The following is a 15,360-nucleotide window of genomic DNA, read 5'->3' as shown; positions in this document are numbered from 1 at the left end:
AAAGGTCCACACCTACCAAACAACACTCCAATCAACGCTTGTGTCCTCAGTTGTTACTGCAAAATCAACACCTAATAATGTGGAAAGTGTGAGTTTCAGTTGTATTGTCGATTTGGTTTCTATTTCTGTGTAACTTACCTAATGTGGAAAAATCACACAAGCCCAATCACCACACACATAAAATCTTCCTTCAGGTGCTCTCCTACCCAGCGTTACGTCTCTCTTTTCATTGTTGCCGACTATATGGAAGAAAGCCTTTGTCTGTGCATGTAGGCCATATGCTGTACTGGATGTGTTGTGTGTAAAATGTTGCAAAGACACCATGTCTGCCACCTAGTGAGCTTCAACTGCACTGCATCATGTTTCCTAGAGGTCAGACAACCTGGAAGGACAGCAGCAAGGATTTAGTGTGGTCTGCAGATGTGCCATAACTTTAGTCATAACTGAATTTCAGTAATTTAAACTCTTTAAATTTAGAGGAAGGCTGAGGTAGAATCAAATACTCCTAAAATGAATTATTATTATTATTTTTTAATGTCAATGCCAGATTTGTTGCTGTTTTAGCCCATTTAGAGCAAATTATGTTTATATTTACACAACACAGTGAACATCCTGCCCTTTTTTTTTACTGCTTTTATTTAAGTATTATTTACAGTTTTATTGCTGGTTTCACTGGTTGACAGTCCTGTCTCCACACCCACCAATTAAACTATATCACAACTATGATATAACTTACAGAATTAATATAATGTAAACCACAATTCATTAAATGAATATATACAATAAAGATGTCAGTAGACTACATAAAATCATAACACTGTTCATTTACATTGACAGATACTTTCCATGGAAGACACTTTGACACAGTCACAGTAGAAAAAACACAGGTGTAAATAATAAAATGAATTATTTGCTTTAGTTTCTTGGTCCTGGTATTGTGCATGCTGGTTCACTTTCATGGTTTACTGGAACACCTGAATAAAACAGAGCTTAATGAGCTTAACATTTTAACATTTTCCTTCTGTGACAAGTCTAAATGTCTGCTGTGAAGAAGGCCTATATGGTGTTGAGGACATCAAAGAAGTGGAATATGTGCCTTGCTCAAGGGATAAAGGCATTGTCATAGTTTATACATCCTTTACAAACATAAAAATGAAACTTCTCCTCTGCATTTGAGCCATCCTATATACAGTACTATATACATTAGGAGTAGTGGGCAGCTGTAGGTGCCCGGGGAACAGTTAGGGGTTAGGTGTCTTGCTCACAGGAGGTAACCCACACTTCTTCAGCTACCAGTCCACACTCAATACTGTGGTTTGTGGGACTTGAACTAGCAACCGTCCAGTTCCCAAGCCAAGTTCCTACACACTGATAATCTGCCTGCGGTGGAAGGCAGAGTGTGACTCTCCTCTTGAGCTGGTGAGGAAAAACACCCAAAGTCTATCATTTAGTCTCGGTTTGTATTTGGGTTTGATAACAAGTTTCTCTCCTATCATAAGATCCACATCCTTGCTGTTGTTCCCTGCAGGCCCAGGTGGGGGCGATGTTGTCTGGGTTCAGTGGTATCCAGCATCGAGCAGCCCAAAGCAAATCTTTGCTGTTTGCCCCACCTCCACATTTCCTCCACAATCTCAGTCCCAGCCCAGTCTTCATGTCCTGTCCGCCACCAGATTCTCCAAGCAAAGGCCAAGTCCTACTCCCAAACTCCAGTCCTGTTCAGAGCCCGGACCTGTTTGAGCTGTCAGTTCCACACCCATCATTCTTCTCTCTAAAATTAATTAGTCCATGTTTTATTAAAACATTTTATTATTCAGTACATGCTCCTCCATCCCCCGTGTCCTTCCTCATTACGTCACTGACTAATTGTAGGCTACAAGGTGTTTTGTATCGCTCCTCTACAGGTGATATTTTATCCATACACTGATCTATAAAGACAAATTAAATGTTTCAATCAGCTCTTGCATTCAGGCTTTAAACTCATTCATCAAGGATTTGGTCAAATTGGGGTCATGGGATGCTTTTCTCTGTTGCTACCCCTTTTTCTAGTTTGGACTGTCCAGTTGACATGCAAGGGCTGCAATTGACAAGTATTTGAATTATTAAATTACCTTTTTAAAATATAATTAATCAAATCATCAGAAGTAATGTCAAATACTTGATCTTACCTGAGCCCAAAGCAATGAGGTAGAATTGTTTATTTTGTCTGGATAGCGGTCATAAACTACAGATGCTGAGAATGGCCATGCCATTATTTTTTTCAAATGCTTTTATCTCGAGATAATGAGTTAATTATTTTGTTATCTCAAGAATCCAAGCTTTGTTATCTCAAGATAACCAGATAATCAACCCGTTATCACGAGAAAACAAAAGGTTGTTTTCTCTTATTTCTTATAATGTTTATCAGAGATTAGGAGTGCTATGCGAGCCTGAATTTGTTGCATTGGTTCAACATAATGGACATTGCATGGAGGAATGACATTCCTCAAAATGACAGTTAATGTTAAATTTTCATACGGAAAGAATGCATGAAAAGAATCTGGACATTGCAGGGATCTTTGAGCTCATTTAATAAATCTCATTTTGATATATTTTGTCAGTATTGCATCACATTGCCAGGAAATAAACATTTTAAACTCTCAGTAGATGTACATTCTGGTAACAACTCTTTTAAGTTCAGTTATGAATCTTCCCCAACAGTCATGACAGTGATCTTGAATGCTGAAATCAGGTGTGATCAAATAAACCAGACACACATTTTTCTCTTCTTGAATAAATGAAACTTGTTTTCTCGTGATGAATTATCTTGTTATCTCGAGAAATCCCCCCTTTGTTTTCTTGAGATACGAATAATGAACTTGTGATCTCGAGATAAAGGCATTCAAATAAAGAATTGCAAGCACAGCCGTTCTAGACCACCATAAAAAAACAAAGTGTTCAATTTGCACTGACCTGAAAGCAAAAAGTTACTAAGCTCTTACCAGGCTTTAGTTATTTTCACTTTATATGTGACTTAAACAGTTAGTAAATCATCACTATTGTCGCTTAAGAAGTTTCAGTTGATTGACACACACTCTCCACATATCCCTCTCTGAGCTTCTACACCCCAATATACCCGTCCGCTCTCTCAGGTCAGATGATCAGCTGCTCCTGAGTGTGCCTAAACTAAGCGGAAGCTCAGAGGGGACCGTGCCTTTGCTGTGTCTGCTCCTAAATTATGGAATGATCTGCCTCTGTACGTTAAACAGGCCTCTTCTCTGTCTGGCTTTTTAAAACAATAATTTGCATATACTGACAACTTGATGAAAACATTTACATGCAAACTTATGCAAATAAACCTGCTCTGAAGGAACCTTCCCATCTTTGACCTGTGTAGCATTTCCACTAACAGAAAAACAGGCAGAAAGTATGCTTTGTTTCCACAGTGTGCAACTTATTTTAGTTTTACGGAGGAGTTCTGACCCTCCAGAGAATACACAAAGTAATTTGTTTGTAGGTTGAGGAGGATGGACACAACAGTGTGGTTAAGTATGTTAAGCACCACTCCACCTGCATTATTCCAACGAGGCAGATAACTCCTAATCAGATATTTCAGTACAGTCAAAACACCATATCAACATAATCACATTCATTGTTAAGAGCTGCCGCGGGGGGAAGAAACAGAACAGCTCTAAAAGGCTTAACTGGATAAATTGGCTTCTCATGGGGATATTCATTACCTTGCTAATATTATTGTATTAGGTGTGAGGAAAGGATAAGCACACACCCAGTAATACTCTCTCCAGTATAAATAAAGGTGGATGTGCAGGCAGGAGTCATGACAGAGCCCAGGGGAGGAGGACGGAAGAGGCAGGCAGGCCTGACCAGACCAGCAGGTGGAAACGGGTAGAATCACAAGGCCAGGAAACAACTGAAGCTAATAACGGAAACACACACTGTGGACGTCTGATTTCCATGCATGTATTTCAAAACACAATATTTTTCATTGCTTGCACTGCTGCGAATATAGTAAAACTATAGAAAAACTCACCGGGGCTTCTAATGCAATGCTGACATGTTTTGTGGTTGGTGGTATAGTGTGCATCATCATACACTGTAGAGTTTGTGTGTGTAAGGCAAAGAGAGAAAGAAGGGGGGAGGGAGAAAAACGTTATAACAGACATACCCTCTCACCCTACAACATACATACGTTACCATGACAAGATGTCACCAGGGGCAATTAAAGGCAAAGAGAGGAGAGAGAAAGAGACAAGAGGCAGGCGGGGAGACCTTGTGTAGTCTGGTGTATTTCTATCTCTTCCATCACAGAGGTGTTGGATTGGTAAGGACTCTCCGCACACCAAACTCGGGAACTATTTCTTTATTGTATATGAGGGCATTATGTTAAAAAAGTAAAGGGCCTTCCTTAAACTCTTGCACACAAAGTTGAAAGCACACTATTGTCTATGTAACTCAATTGTAAGGGGGCTTATAGTACACACCTGGAAAACCCACAGAACAAAAGTACACAAAAGTGCTTTAGGCCTCATGTAAATCAGCTAGATCTGATAAACTTTACCTCAATATCTTCATAGCCATCGCAGCGCACGCACACACACACACACACACACACACACACACACACACACACACACACACACAGCCCAGAGGACAAACACTGTTCTGTCAGCTGGTGAATGGCTCTATCCATGTGGAACTGGGGGTGAGCAGAAGGAGGGAAAGTAGGGGGAAATGTGGAGGAGAATTAGTTATTACTATCATTTTAATACAGTAATGGTCAGGATGATACTATATAATGGCTGTGTGTGTGTGTGGCTGTGTGTGTGTGTGTGTGTGTGTGTAGGTGAACAGGGGTGGGGTGGTTTGACAAAATTGCAGTTATCTCCCTCCAGCTCCTCTGCCTGTATCTGGGGCGTGTGCTGCCGTTATAAAACAAAACTCCCAGTCCTGCAACTCCTGCAGCTCCAGCGAGGCAGTCTGGATTTGCAGTCAGGGGACACTCATCATCATCAGTCAGCAAAGAGCAGCTCTCTCTCCCTCTCTCTCTCTCTCTCTCTCTCTGTCCCTCCCTCAGACACCCCCACATTCACTCCCTCTGTCCTACTCTAAACAAGCACAGCATCTCTCTTCTTTTCCCCTTTCTTGACACACGGCAATCATGTCCGCAAACGGTGCCGACGGGGACATGCTGCAGATCCCTTTGGGGCTCATCAACAGCGCGGGGAAGTATCTGACTGCGGAGACTTTCGGCTTCAAAATCAACGCCTCGGCCAGCAGCCTGAAGAAGAAGCAGACCTGGACACTGGAGCAGACCGGGGAGGACGGCAGCGTCGTGTTCCTCCACTCCCACCTGGGCCGCTACCTCGCCACGGACAAAGACGGCAACGTTACCGCGGACAGCGAGACGCGCGGCCGGGACTGCCGCTTCGTCATCACCGCGCACGAAGACGGGCGGTGGTCTCTGCAGTCCGAGCCCTATGGCCGGTACCTCGGCGGCAGCGAGGACCGGATCACCTGCTTTGCGCAGACAGCCTCCCCGGCAGAGAAATGGAGCGTGCACCTGGCTGTGCACCCGCAGGTCAACCTGTACAGCTTTGCGCGCAAACGCTTCGCCCACCTGAGCGCGCAGGGGGAGCGGCAAGAGGTGTCCATAAACCGCGACATCCCCTGGGGCTTCGACTCTCTCGTGACCCTGGTCTACCGTGACCAGCGCTACCACCTGGAGACCTCGAACAACCGCTTCTTGCGCAATGACGGCAGCCTGTCCACTACCACGGACAAGGATACCGGCTACATGCTGGAGTTCCGCTCCGGAAAAGTGGCATTCCGCGACTGCAACGGCCGCTACCTGGCGCCCGTGGGCCCCACCGGCACAATGAAGTCTGGGAAAAGCACCCGGGTGGGGAAGGATGAACTGTTTGGCCTGGAGCGCAGCCACGCGCAGGTCGTGCTGACTGCAGGCAACGAGAGAAACGTCTCCACGAGGCAAGGTGAGGCTCTGCAGTCACACAGAGCCAGAGAGGGAGGGAGGGAGGGGAGGGAGGGAGGGAGAGAGAGAGAGAGAGAGAGAGAGAGAGAGAGAGAGAGAGAGAGAGAGAAAAATCCCATTTCACCGTACAGATGAAGTCACTGCATAACTGGGCACACACCAGAGGCAGCTGTTGCGTGATTGTGTGTGTGTGTGTGTGTGTGTGTGTGTGTGTGTGTGTGTGTGTGTGTGTGTGTGTGTGTGACAGAGAGCAGAACAGAATTAGAGACTCCTGTTACTTCATTTTCCTCACACCATGTGTTTTTCATTATCATGCTCTCACTTTCTCTCCCCCACCTCCTCCCTCTTTTTTGGCCAGTCTCTGCCTAAGCTTAACATTTTTCTGCAGTAATTCTACCCCTGCATTGTGGCTGCTGGTTCAGGGTCAGCTTCAGTCTACAGTTAGGCTATCCATCATTATTTATCTCAGAATAGACGGAGGATACACAGAAAACGAGGAGGGATTTATTTAGGAGACAAAAGGACATAAAATGGAGGAGAGGCAGAGAAAATAGGCTACAAAGAGGGAGGTGTGACTCAGACAGTCCTTGCTGAATGTGGATCTTTGTGCCACATGAAACCTCTTTGTCTAGTTGCCACTCTGTCTCACACTGTGCTGCTGGGCACATGGGACTGATCATTGACAGTAGTTTAGTGTCAATATAGTTTAATCATGCAGAAATAGCATGTGTGTGTGTGCGTGAATTCCAGGACAGATAGATTGTGGAAGCAGAAGGAAGATCATCTTTGTTTAAATGAGGTCAATGTAGGGCCCTGACATGTGACCTGGTCTTTTATTGAAGTTGTGGCCATTTAAGACAGAGGAGTAACACACATGGAGTAGAGCAAGGAGATGTATGCATTCAAACATTTTTAAAAGACCACCCGGTGTTGGTCTGCACAGGCATTTTGTTAGCCAGTAGCTGAACGGTAAAAATTAGGTCTTTGTGTCAGTCTTGTGTCCTCTTAATGAAGAGCAAAAGCTTTTTTTCTGAACTCCTCGGTGGAGAAATCCATAGCTGATTTTAAGTCATTGTGAGACGTCTGAGTCAAGTTTCAAGTCTTTATTTCAGATCAAGATGCTTTCCAGTCTCTGATTTTGTTAAAAAATGGGTCAAATGAATGTAATCAGTGTATGAATGTAATGTAAAAGGTGTGTCTCGTAGTTAGGGATGGGACAACATTATCGTGATGAAAACCACAAAGATAAATGTATCATGGCGAATTTCCATGATGGTGATAATCGGGATAATCATGAATATCCTCACATGGCTTGACTTGAACAAGCCGTCTAGCTCGCCAGCTTACAGGCATTCATTGATTTCCTGATATGTTTTGAACAAGGGGGAGCCCACATCTTTTCATCAGCGTTGTCTTCAGAGGCAGCAAGCAGCTGTTTTTAGTGACAAAGCTCTGATAATCCGATGTACGCTACCTGTTCAGCACCAAAAGGGACACAGACAGTTATAGACCTTCTTCACAGCAGCCATTTTTACATGAGATAGTAGGGTAGACACAAGTGTTACCAGTGATGCTAATTAAGGTTCTGTTCCGGTCTTTCCAGTGAGCCAACGTGCACAATAGCAGCACCCTGACTCTGTCTGACCTGAATGGAACAGAACACTAATTAATATCACTGGTAACACCTGTGTTTACCCTACTATTACATGTAAAAATGGCTGCGGAATATAGTGGTGTATTTAACAGCTAAAGATATTTCCCTCAGGAGTTGGTGTAGACCAAAACAGAGCTTAAAGTGATGGGAATTTCAAACCTGACTCCAAATGAATGTTAATGTTGCTGCATATCTGCTGGATGTGTAAAAGGGCAACTGTTTGCTAACTTTATAAACTTTTATAAGGTGATGATATGTCAGTGTTTCTCTTATTTTAATGCATAGGCCTAACAATAAATATTTAAATTTACAAAAAGCCCCCCCAAAAATTTGGTTATGCAAGTCTTATTTGTTATTTATATTTTTACATTCCACAGTTTAACACTTGAGATTTAAATGGTTTAAAGTCTCATATCAAGTCTTTATAGAGGGAAATCTCAAGTCTACAGTTCAGATATTTACCATGGGCGAAGCAGAGATGTTAATTTGTCCACAGTATCTTCATTAGACCAGAATGCAATGCACTCACAGGACAAGTTGCGTTTTTGACTGATCATTTTTGCTGTTCCGCTATTATTTTCACCGTAACTCCCCTCCCCTTACTCAGTCCCTTTCAGGACTGGAACATCCCCTCTACAGTGTGTGGGTATCATAATACACACCTTTAACAGCTGGGCACAGAGAGTTCAGGGTGTTCTGTCCCTTTAAGAGTCTATCTGGGGAACTTCATAAATTAGAGGGTTGCAGAGTTTCAGACAAGGAGGAAAACCTCCAGAGACAAATGAAAGCTGACAGCAGACTGCCCCACTTTTCTAGGCATGGACCTGTCAGCCAATCAGGACGAGGAAGGAGACCAGGAAGTCTTCCAGATGGAGATGAGCCGTGAAGACAGGAAGTGTGCCTTCAGAACCGCTGCCGGCAAATACTGGACTCTGTCAGCAAGTGGAGGACTTCAGTCCACTGCTTCCACCAAGTAACCACACACACACACACACACACACACACACACACGTTGAAAATCACACACACCTGACTTCACACACCCATTCTTCACCGTCACTGAGTTTGTTAATGTGTGTGTCACAGGTCGGCCAACTGTTTCTTCGAACTGGAGTGGCATGAGGGTCGTGTGTGTGTGCGTGCAGCTAACGGCAAATATGTGGTCGCTAAGAAGAACGGGCAGCTAGCCGCTACTGTTGACAATGCAGGTACTCTGTCCATCCCTAAAGAGGAAAAATAACACAGCAAGAACCCAATTTCTCAAAATCATCTTTAAGTTTATAATCCTAGAACCCATGTATGTCTTTGGGCTATGATTATCTGAGCTTCAAGATTAAACCAGACTTTCTAGAAACAAGGCCCACAGCTGTTTGACACAGCCCTAATCAGCCTGTCTCATCAGGGGAGGCAGAACAGTTCCTGATGAAGCTGATCAACCGTCCAATCATCGTCCTTCGTGGGGAGCATGGTTTCATCGGGGCTCGTAAAGCCGGAATGGCGACCCTGGACTCCAACCGAGCATCATACGATGTTTTCCAGCTGGAGTTCAACAACGGTGCTTACTCCCTTAAAGGTAGGCAATCGTTGAAAAAGATAATGAGTTTACAGGACTGTTGTGGTGTCATTGCATGATACTAGCCCTTGAGGCTGCCGCAGTCTCCCCAACACACCTCCCCTGTTCTCATTTCCAAGTCGTAAAATATAGACGTGAGCAGTGTTCAGTTAGTTGCAGTCTGCAACTTCACCGCTAGATGCCACTAAATCCCACACACTGGTCCTTTAACCTGTCACACTGAATACATAAACATGGCATCCAGCGCTTTATGCACTGTGTGTGAGTCAGGCTTCATTAAGTATGTGTTGTTTGTCCAGACTCCCAGGGGAAGTATTGGTGTGTTGGAGACGACACAGCGGTGGTGTGCAGCAGCCCAACGCCTGTCCAGTTCCTGTTTGAGTTCTGTGACCTCAACAAGATGGCCATTTGTGCTGTGGGGGGGAAGTACCTTAAAGGAGACCATGCTGGAGGGCTAAAGGCCAGCGCCGACTCCCTGGACAGCGCCACCCTCTGGGAATACTGAGAAAGCACAGCTGGACTTCACTGTCTGTAACAAAGCTTCAAACTATTGATAGATACTGTAGGTAGCTGGGTTTTTTTTGCATATGTATGTGTGCCTGTGTGTGTGTGTACTTGTGAATTTGTCTGGATGGATGTGTGATGGAAAGTGAAGCTGAAAAACTGGAAGTCATGGCACCAAAGCACTACAGGTGTTTTTATTTTGTATTATTATCATTAAAACTCTTGTTACTGGGCTTTTTACTGGAGATTAGGATTTACAATGACTGTTGCTTACTGAATGAATCATAGTGTGGTTGCACATTATTTGTTTCACTTCCAGTCAAATTTACACAAGCTGTACCTGAGAAATATCAGGGTGATTACTGTTATTAGTTGTGCCTATCTGTGGTAACTACTGGTGTAACAAACATGTCGAATGCTATAACTCATGACTTACAATATCTAACCTTCTCCTGCTAAATGTCCTGCTGGCTCTATTGCGCTGCTTTCATCTCCTGCTCTCTTTCGAACTATAAAGCATAACACACATCAGATAAAGGGATGTTACTGATTTACATGTTTTTTGCTGTAAATAAGGCTTTCATTGTCACTGAATGCTTCAAAAACATAGTAATCATAGGAAACTTTGAGTGCAAAAGTATGCCGAGGATGTAAAGAAAGAAATGGGATGTGGCTGATATAACCAGTTCTTTGCCTGTATGTTTCTCACTGCTCCTCTCCTTGTGCTTAGATGTGCAGCTAGACAAAATCTGTATATAGACAGATGCATCTACAGAAAGGTTTCACTCAGTTCTCTCTGGTTCCTCCGATAAGTGCAAGGTTCTCAATTATACTTCAGGAGGAAACAAACAAAAATGGAGAGCAAAGGTGCTGTCTTTGTTTATGACCATCCTTTCTTTTACAAGAAGTGAAAGGGAGGCGGTGGGTAAGGCCTAGTTACAACACATTCAGATGCACATAAATACATTACAAATATGCAGTCGTAGATACATGAATTCCAACTGTGATACTAAATCTGCACAATTATGTAGTTTCCAACTGCAAGAAGTTAAAAGCACATGTTTGTTGTGACAAAATGTCTGCCTTAGATTGGGTGCTGCTGCTGGTGTGTAAACACAACGATGGAGTCAGTCATCTCTCTGGCTGTTACTGTGGCTGTGCCTTCCATAGAGCATTTTAGTCTTTTTCATGTCCTTACATTTGAACTGAATGAAGTACAAACCCCCAATAAAGATTTCCCTCTCAACAGTGGATTTTCTCCTTCATTTATTTTTCATTTATCATACTATATGTTTCACAGACCTGGCAAAAGTTCATTGGATCTACTTTCTACTGAATAAAGAGTTCTAAGAAAACTATGTTATCCAGAGTAACCTCCTAAGTAGCTACTTGGCTCAAGGGATGGGAATGATAGTCAGTCAGTTGCTCGACCATTTTAATCAAGATTGAAACATCTCATCCAAATGGACCGGCACAGAACAGATATATCTATGGTGCCCAGAGAACAAAGTCTACTGATTTTTATCCCCAGACGTCTCTGCTAGCTCCACCATGAGGTTTACATTATGGTTTCTGAGTGAATACAATTTAATAGATTTCCATGAATTACCAAGATGGTACACATTACTTACTAACATTTAAATCAAAGTAGAGCCTCACAGAGCTGCTGGCGTGGCTGGAAACTCTTGTTTGTAATTTGGGTGAACTGATACTTAAAAGGCTCTGTTGTATTGTTATAGTATGATCAGGCTGCAGAGGTTCTTTGATTGCCATCTTGGCGTCACCTGACAACACATAAAACAATAATGACATAATAATTATGGTTCTGCTGATAATTTACATTTTCCTTATTGTCATTAAATCGAATGAAAATACTAAAACCAATGAAGAGCTGATGCTACAATAGTGTCTGTGTATATTAAGCTTAATTCATTGTATCTTATTCCACTGTGCCATAGAGCTCCATTGTTGTCCAGAAACTATTAAATACACATCAATGAGCCACACTATTGCACTAGGTGTCACGTTCCTTCCCTTGAAACCTGAATAGAAATTGAGCATCACAGCATCACCTCAATTTGTTTAATTTACCCAACGTGGCAACTATCTTGCTCTGATAAGAAAAGCCATTGTCATGATTTTTCGCAATATGCTGTTTTTGTGTGGGAGAAGGAAGCAAGCGCATGCATCATGTCCCCTAGAGATTTCACTGAGCCAAAACTGTTCAAGAGAATGAAGGCGAGGGTAGAGGGAGGTAACCTACTCTACTTTCTCCGTCCTTCTGCAGAGGAAACTCAACTCCTCTCTTTATAAAAAAAAAAACCCACAGTCATTCTAATGTGTGCTAAACTTCACATGTGTGTTTTGATACAGACAGACCAACAAGCATCCTTCATTCTCCACTGCAGGATTTCTGCGTGTTGCCATGGTAACAAGTGATGGCAAGGATGAAGATTGAGGAGGATGAATGTTTGGAGATGTTAACAGACACACGATAATCTTAATAAACCTTGTATTTGTGTAAATCTGTAAGTACAGATACAGTTTCTCTGGCACTTCTGATACTCAGTGACTGAAAGAGGTCTAAATAAAAACTTCCAGATAAGCGCAGACATGTGATAGTGCCCTAAATGAATTGGAGCTTTCACTGTGCTCACACTGATACAATAATACTCCCACTCCCACGTCTTTTCAGTTAGTCTGTGTTTGTGTGCTGTGTGTGCAAAACCTATCATCTGTAAGAGAAAACACATGGCAGTGTCTTGCCAGATCTGCCAGCTCTCCCTGCCAGAAAAAGCTTAGTATGGTACTTGAGTGGAAGAAGGGAAGAACAATGAGCAGAGGAGGAAGAAAGCGGGAAATGAATGAGACAGATGATGAAGAAGATGTGCAGCAAAAAGATTCATGCTGAGCATGAGAAGTAGGGCAGATCTTTTCCCCCTATGTGAGAGGAGAGTCCTGAGCGAGGTTGTGAGTCTCTGACAGTTTAAAGAGTGAAAGAAGAGCTTATTCAAACTCTGCTTGGAAGTAAAAGTTCATGTGGCACAACTTGCAGGAGAATATTGTCGCTCTCCAGTGAAAACCATTGATGAACCTTCAAATTTGGTGATTAAAAATTTCTCAGAGGAACAGTTATAACACCAGTAATTTCATATAGGAGTTGTGAAAATTGTTCTTCTTGGACTAAATGAACCATTTAAAAAGAGTTTACAGCCACGCTGACGGCTCTGAGAGGCTATATTTAGACACAGGGGTGTTGTGTGCTAAATACTAATACTACTATGGCACCATGCTCATAACATTAACATGCTGATGTTTAGAAGCTAATAGGCTCAATGGGCACCAAAGATTAGCACACTAACATATGCTAATTAGCACTAAGCGACAGCTATAATTCATGAGTGTCATCAGTTTTGCAGGTATTTGATCATGAACTTCAGCACTGAACAAATTAAATAAAGTTAAATTACTGTTTCAAATGTCATGAACCGTTATGACCGAACCAGTTTGATTAGGCTTAGAGGCAGTCACTCATTGACACATATTAAATACGTTAGGCATAATAACTTCCTACTTTTTCTTTGTTTTTGTGGGTTACAGGGTTGTACATATGGACTGTAGCACTGCTATCATGTATCACATACTTCTACAGTTATAACACCAGTAATTTCCCAGCATATATTTAACTATTTAACCGTCTCAACCCATACTTTCATGTTTATCCTACTGAGTCTACTGCTGCCATCTAGTGTGGGTAATGTGAAGATGATTTTGGTTCACTGTGTTCACTATATGCCCAGAAGTATGTGGACACATCTGTTTTTCATGGTTTAGGCTAGTTCCTGTAAAGGGAAATGTTATTGCCACAGCATACAACAATCGTGTGCTTCCAACTTTGTTTGGTGAAGGTCCCCCTCTGTTTCAACATGGCAAGGTCAATATGTGGAAGAACTGCACAGAGCCGTGACCTCAACCCGATCCACCATGTTTGGGGTGAACTTGAACACAGACTGTGAGCCATCAGTGTTGCACCTCATTAATGTTTTAGTGGCTGAATGGGAGTGAATCCCTGTAACCAGGTTTCAAGATCGTGTGGAAGCCTGAAACCCCAATAATTAAACATATTATTTAATTATAAAATGTATCATTTAAATATTAAATAGTCTCTATTTTAAAAGAGACTGTTGTATCAGCATGCTATTGCCTATAGTTTTGGAATGAGATGTTCAACAATCATGTCATGTTAAGCTGTTCAGACACTTCTGACTTTGTTACCACTCCACTAACTGATGCATGGCAAGTTTGCTTACCTAACATGCCACAAACAGGGAACAGGTCTGTATTAAAAGATGTCTGCCAGTTGCATACACAGAAAGTGCTGTTGCAGCCAGTGGCTCAGATTAGTTTGTCGGCAGGTTTGCTCTTTTTTTTATTTAATTTGTTCCTGTCTTATTTGCTCCCTTATATTAAACAGGAAGTACTGACCTTCTTCAAGGGTAGAGATAAGAGATAGAACAAACTAATGCACGTACCCAAATGCACGCACACAATGACAAATTATCACAGTATCTGTTTGCCCACCGATAGCCGCGTCCAGCCAGACAGTGTGAGTCAGCAAGAGACAGAAAGGGAGAGTTTTGTTCGATATCCTGATGATGAAAAGCTTCGCTAGAAAACAATCAGCAGATTCTTAGAACCGTATTGATGGTCTCATACAAATTTGACTCTTGCTACACCATCTGTTGTGCTGTTTGACCTTACCACAAGTACTTCTCAAGAAATCCGTGTGTCTACTCAGACAGCAAACATTAGGCTGCTGAACAAGATCACCTACTCCTGAGTTACTACTCAAACTTAATTTTTAATAACAGGGAGTGTGCAGCTTTTGTGTGTACAATAGGTATATATATATATATATATTTACACAATGTGTGTGTATGTACCACAACAGTGGATCTTTGTGGGAGATCATTAAAGAGAAACCTTCCATGACTCATAGCCGGTGTAAATATGAGTACACATGTCTGTATCTTGGTTGTGTGTGCATGAATGACCATCTCTTTATGACTGCCAGACTTCAGGATGTGAGTTCCCAGGAACACAATAACAAAAACCATGTGTTGGTAATGGAGCAAGAGCAAAACCAATGAGGGAAATGAACCACAAAAATGCAAAACAAAGCTCTGGTCACGATGTATTAAAGGACCAGAAAGGGCTCTGAAGTGTGTAGGAGAAACTGCGGTTGTCATGAAACCTGCGAAAGGTAAAAGGTAAAAAACATAGGTCGTACTTGCCCTATGTTAAACTGCCCAGCCATTGAAAATAACGTGATAATGTAACACTGATACTGATACTTTAACATGACTTGTTCCTATATGGTTTCTGTTGTGGTGGTTGAAGTTCAATGACTCACAGGCCTGTAAACAAGAGTGGCTCCTGTGGTCAGTATGACTCCCTCTAACATGACTGATGATTGTAAATACCAGTAAAAACACATTAATTTATGTTTCCATGTTGCCATAAATGTCAGAGTGCTGCTGCATCGTCGCTGGAATTAAAATTTCAACTTGGACCTGCTTTGAATCGTGCTTCACCTCGTGTGAGACAGAGGGAGGGAGCTTATTGGTGGAGAGCAGCGGTGGC

At 42.4% G+C, this 15,360-nt stretch overlaps 1 protein-coding gene and 1 long non-coding RNA gene across 2 annotated transcripts; one reads left to right on the top strand and one right to left on the bottom strand.

The window, feature by feature from the left end:
* Positions 1–2,550: 2,550 nt before the first annotated feature.
* Positions 2,551–4,980, bottom strand: LOC127355620 (uncharacterized). Its single transcript, XR_007881791.1, has 2 exons — positions 4,028–4,980; positions 2,551–3,913 (listed from the first exon to the last, which is right to left on the bottom strand). It is a non-coding gene; the product is annotated as an uncharacterized LOC127355620 (long non-coding RNA).
* Positions 4,981–5,008: 28 nt separating this feature from the next.
* On the top strand, positions 5,009–10,963 carry LOC127355585 (fascin). The gene is made up of 5 exons (XM_051386634.1): positions 5,009–5,987; positions 8,457–8,613; positions 8,727–8,848; positions 9,043–9,213; positions 9,513–10,963. The coding sequence occupies exons 1-5, from the start codon at positions 5,156–5,158 to the stop codon at positions 9,716–9,718; spliced, it is 1,488 nt and encodes a 495-aa protein (XP_051242594.1). The 5' UTR covers positions 5,009–5,155; the 3' UTR covers positions 9,719–10,963.
* The last annotated feature ends 4,397 nt before the right edge of the window (positions 10,964–15,360 follow it).

Source organism: Dicentrarchus labrax, unplaced genomic scaffold, assembly GCF_905237075.1.
Source record: "Dicentrarchus labrax unplaced genomic scaffold, dlabrax2021, whole genome shotgun sequence".
NCBI lineage: Eukaryota > Metazoa > Chordata > Actinopteri > Moronidae > Dicentrarchus > Dicentrarchus labrax.
This window is presented reverse-complemented; position numbering and strand designations above follow the sequence as displayed.

What these genes read in the sequence shown, in the direction of transcription:
- LOC127355585 (XM_051386634.1), top strand. Translation starts at nt 5,156, where the DNA reads ATGTCCGCAAACGGTGCCGACGGGGACATGCTGCAGATCCCTTTGGGG. An exon ending in CAGTCCACTGCTTCCACCAA is followed by an intron (nt 8,614 to 8,726) that starts GTAACCACACAC and finishes TGTGTGTCACAG; the next exon opens with GTCGGCCAACTGTTTCTTCG. An exon ending in CGCTACTGTTGACAATGCAG is followed by an intron (nt 8,849 to 9,042) that starts GTACTCTGTCCA and finishes CTGTCTCATCAG; the next exon opens with GGGAGGCAGAACAGTTCCTG.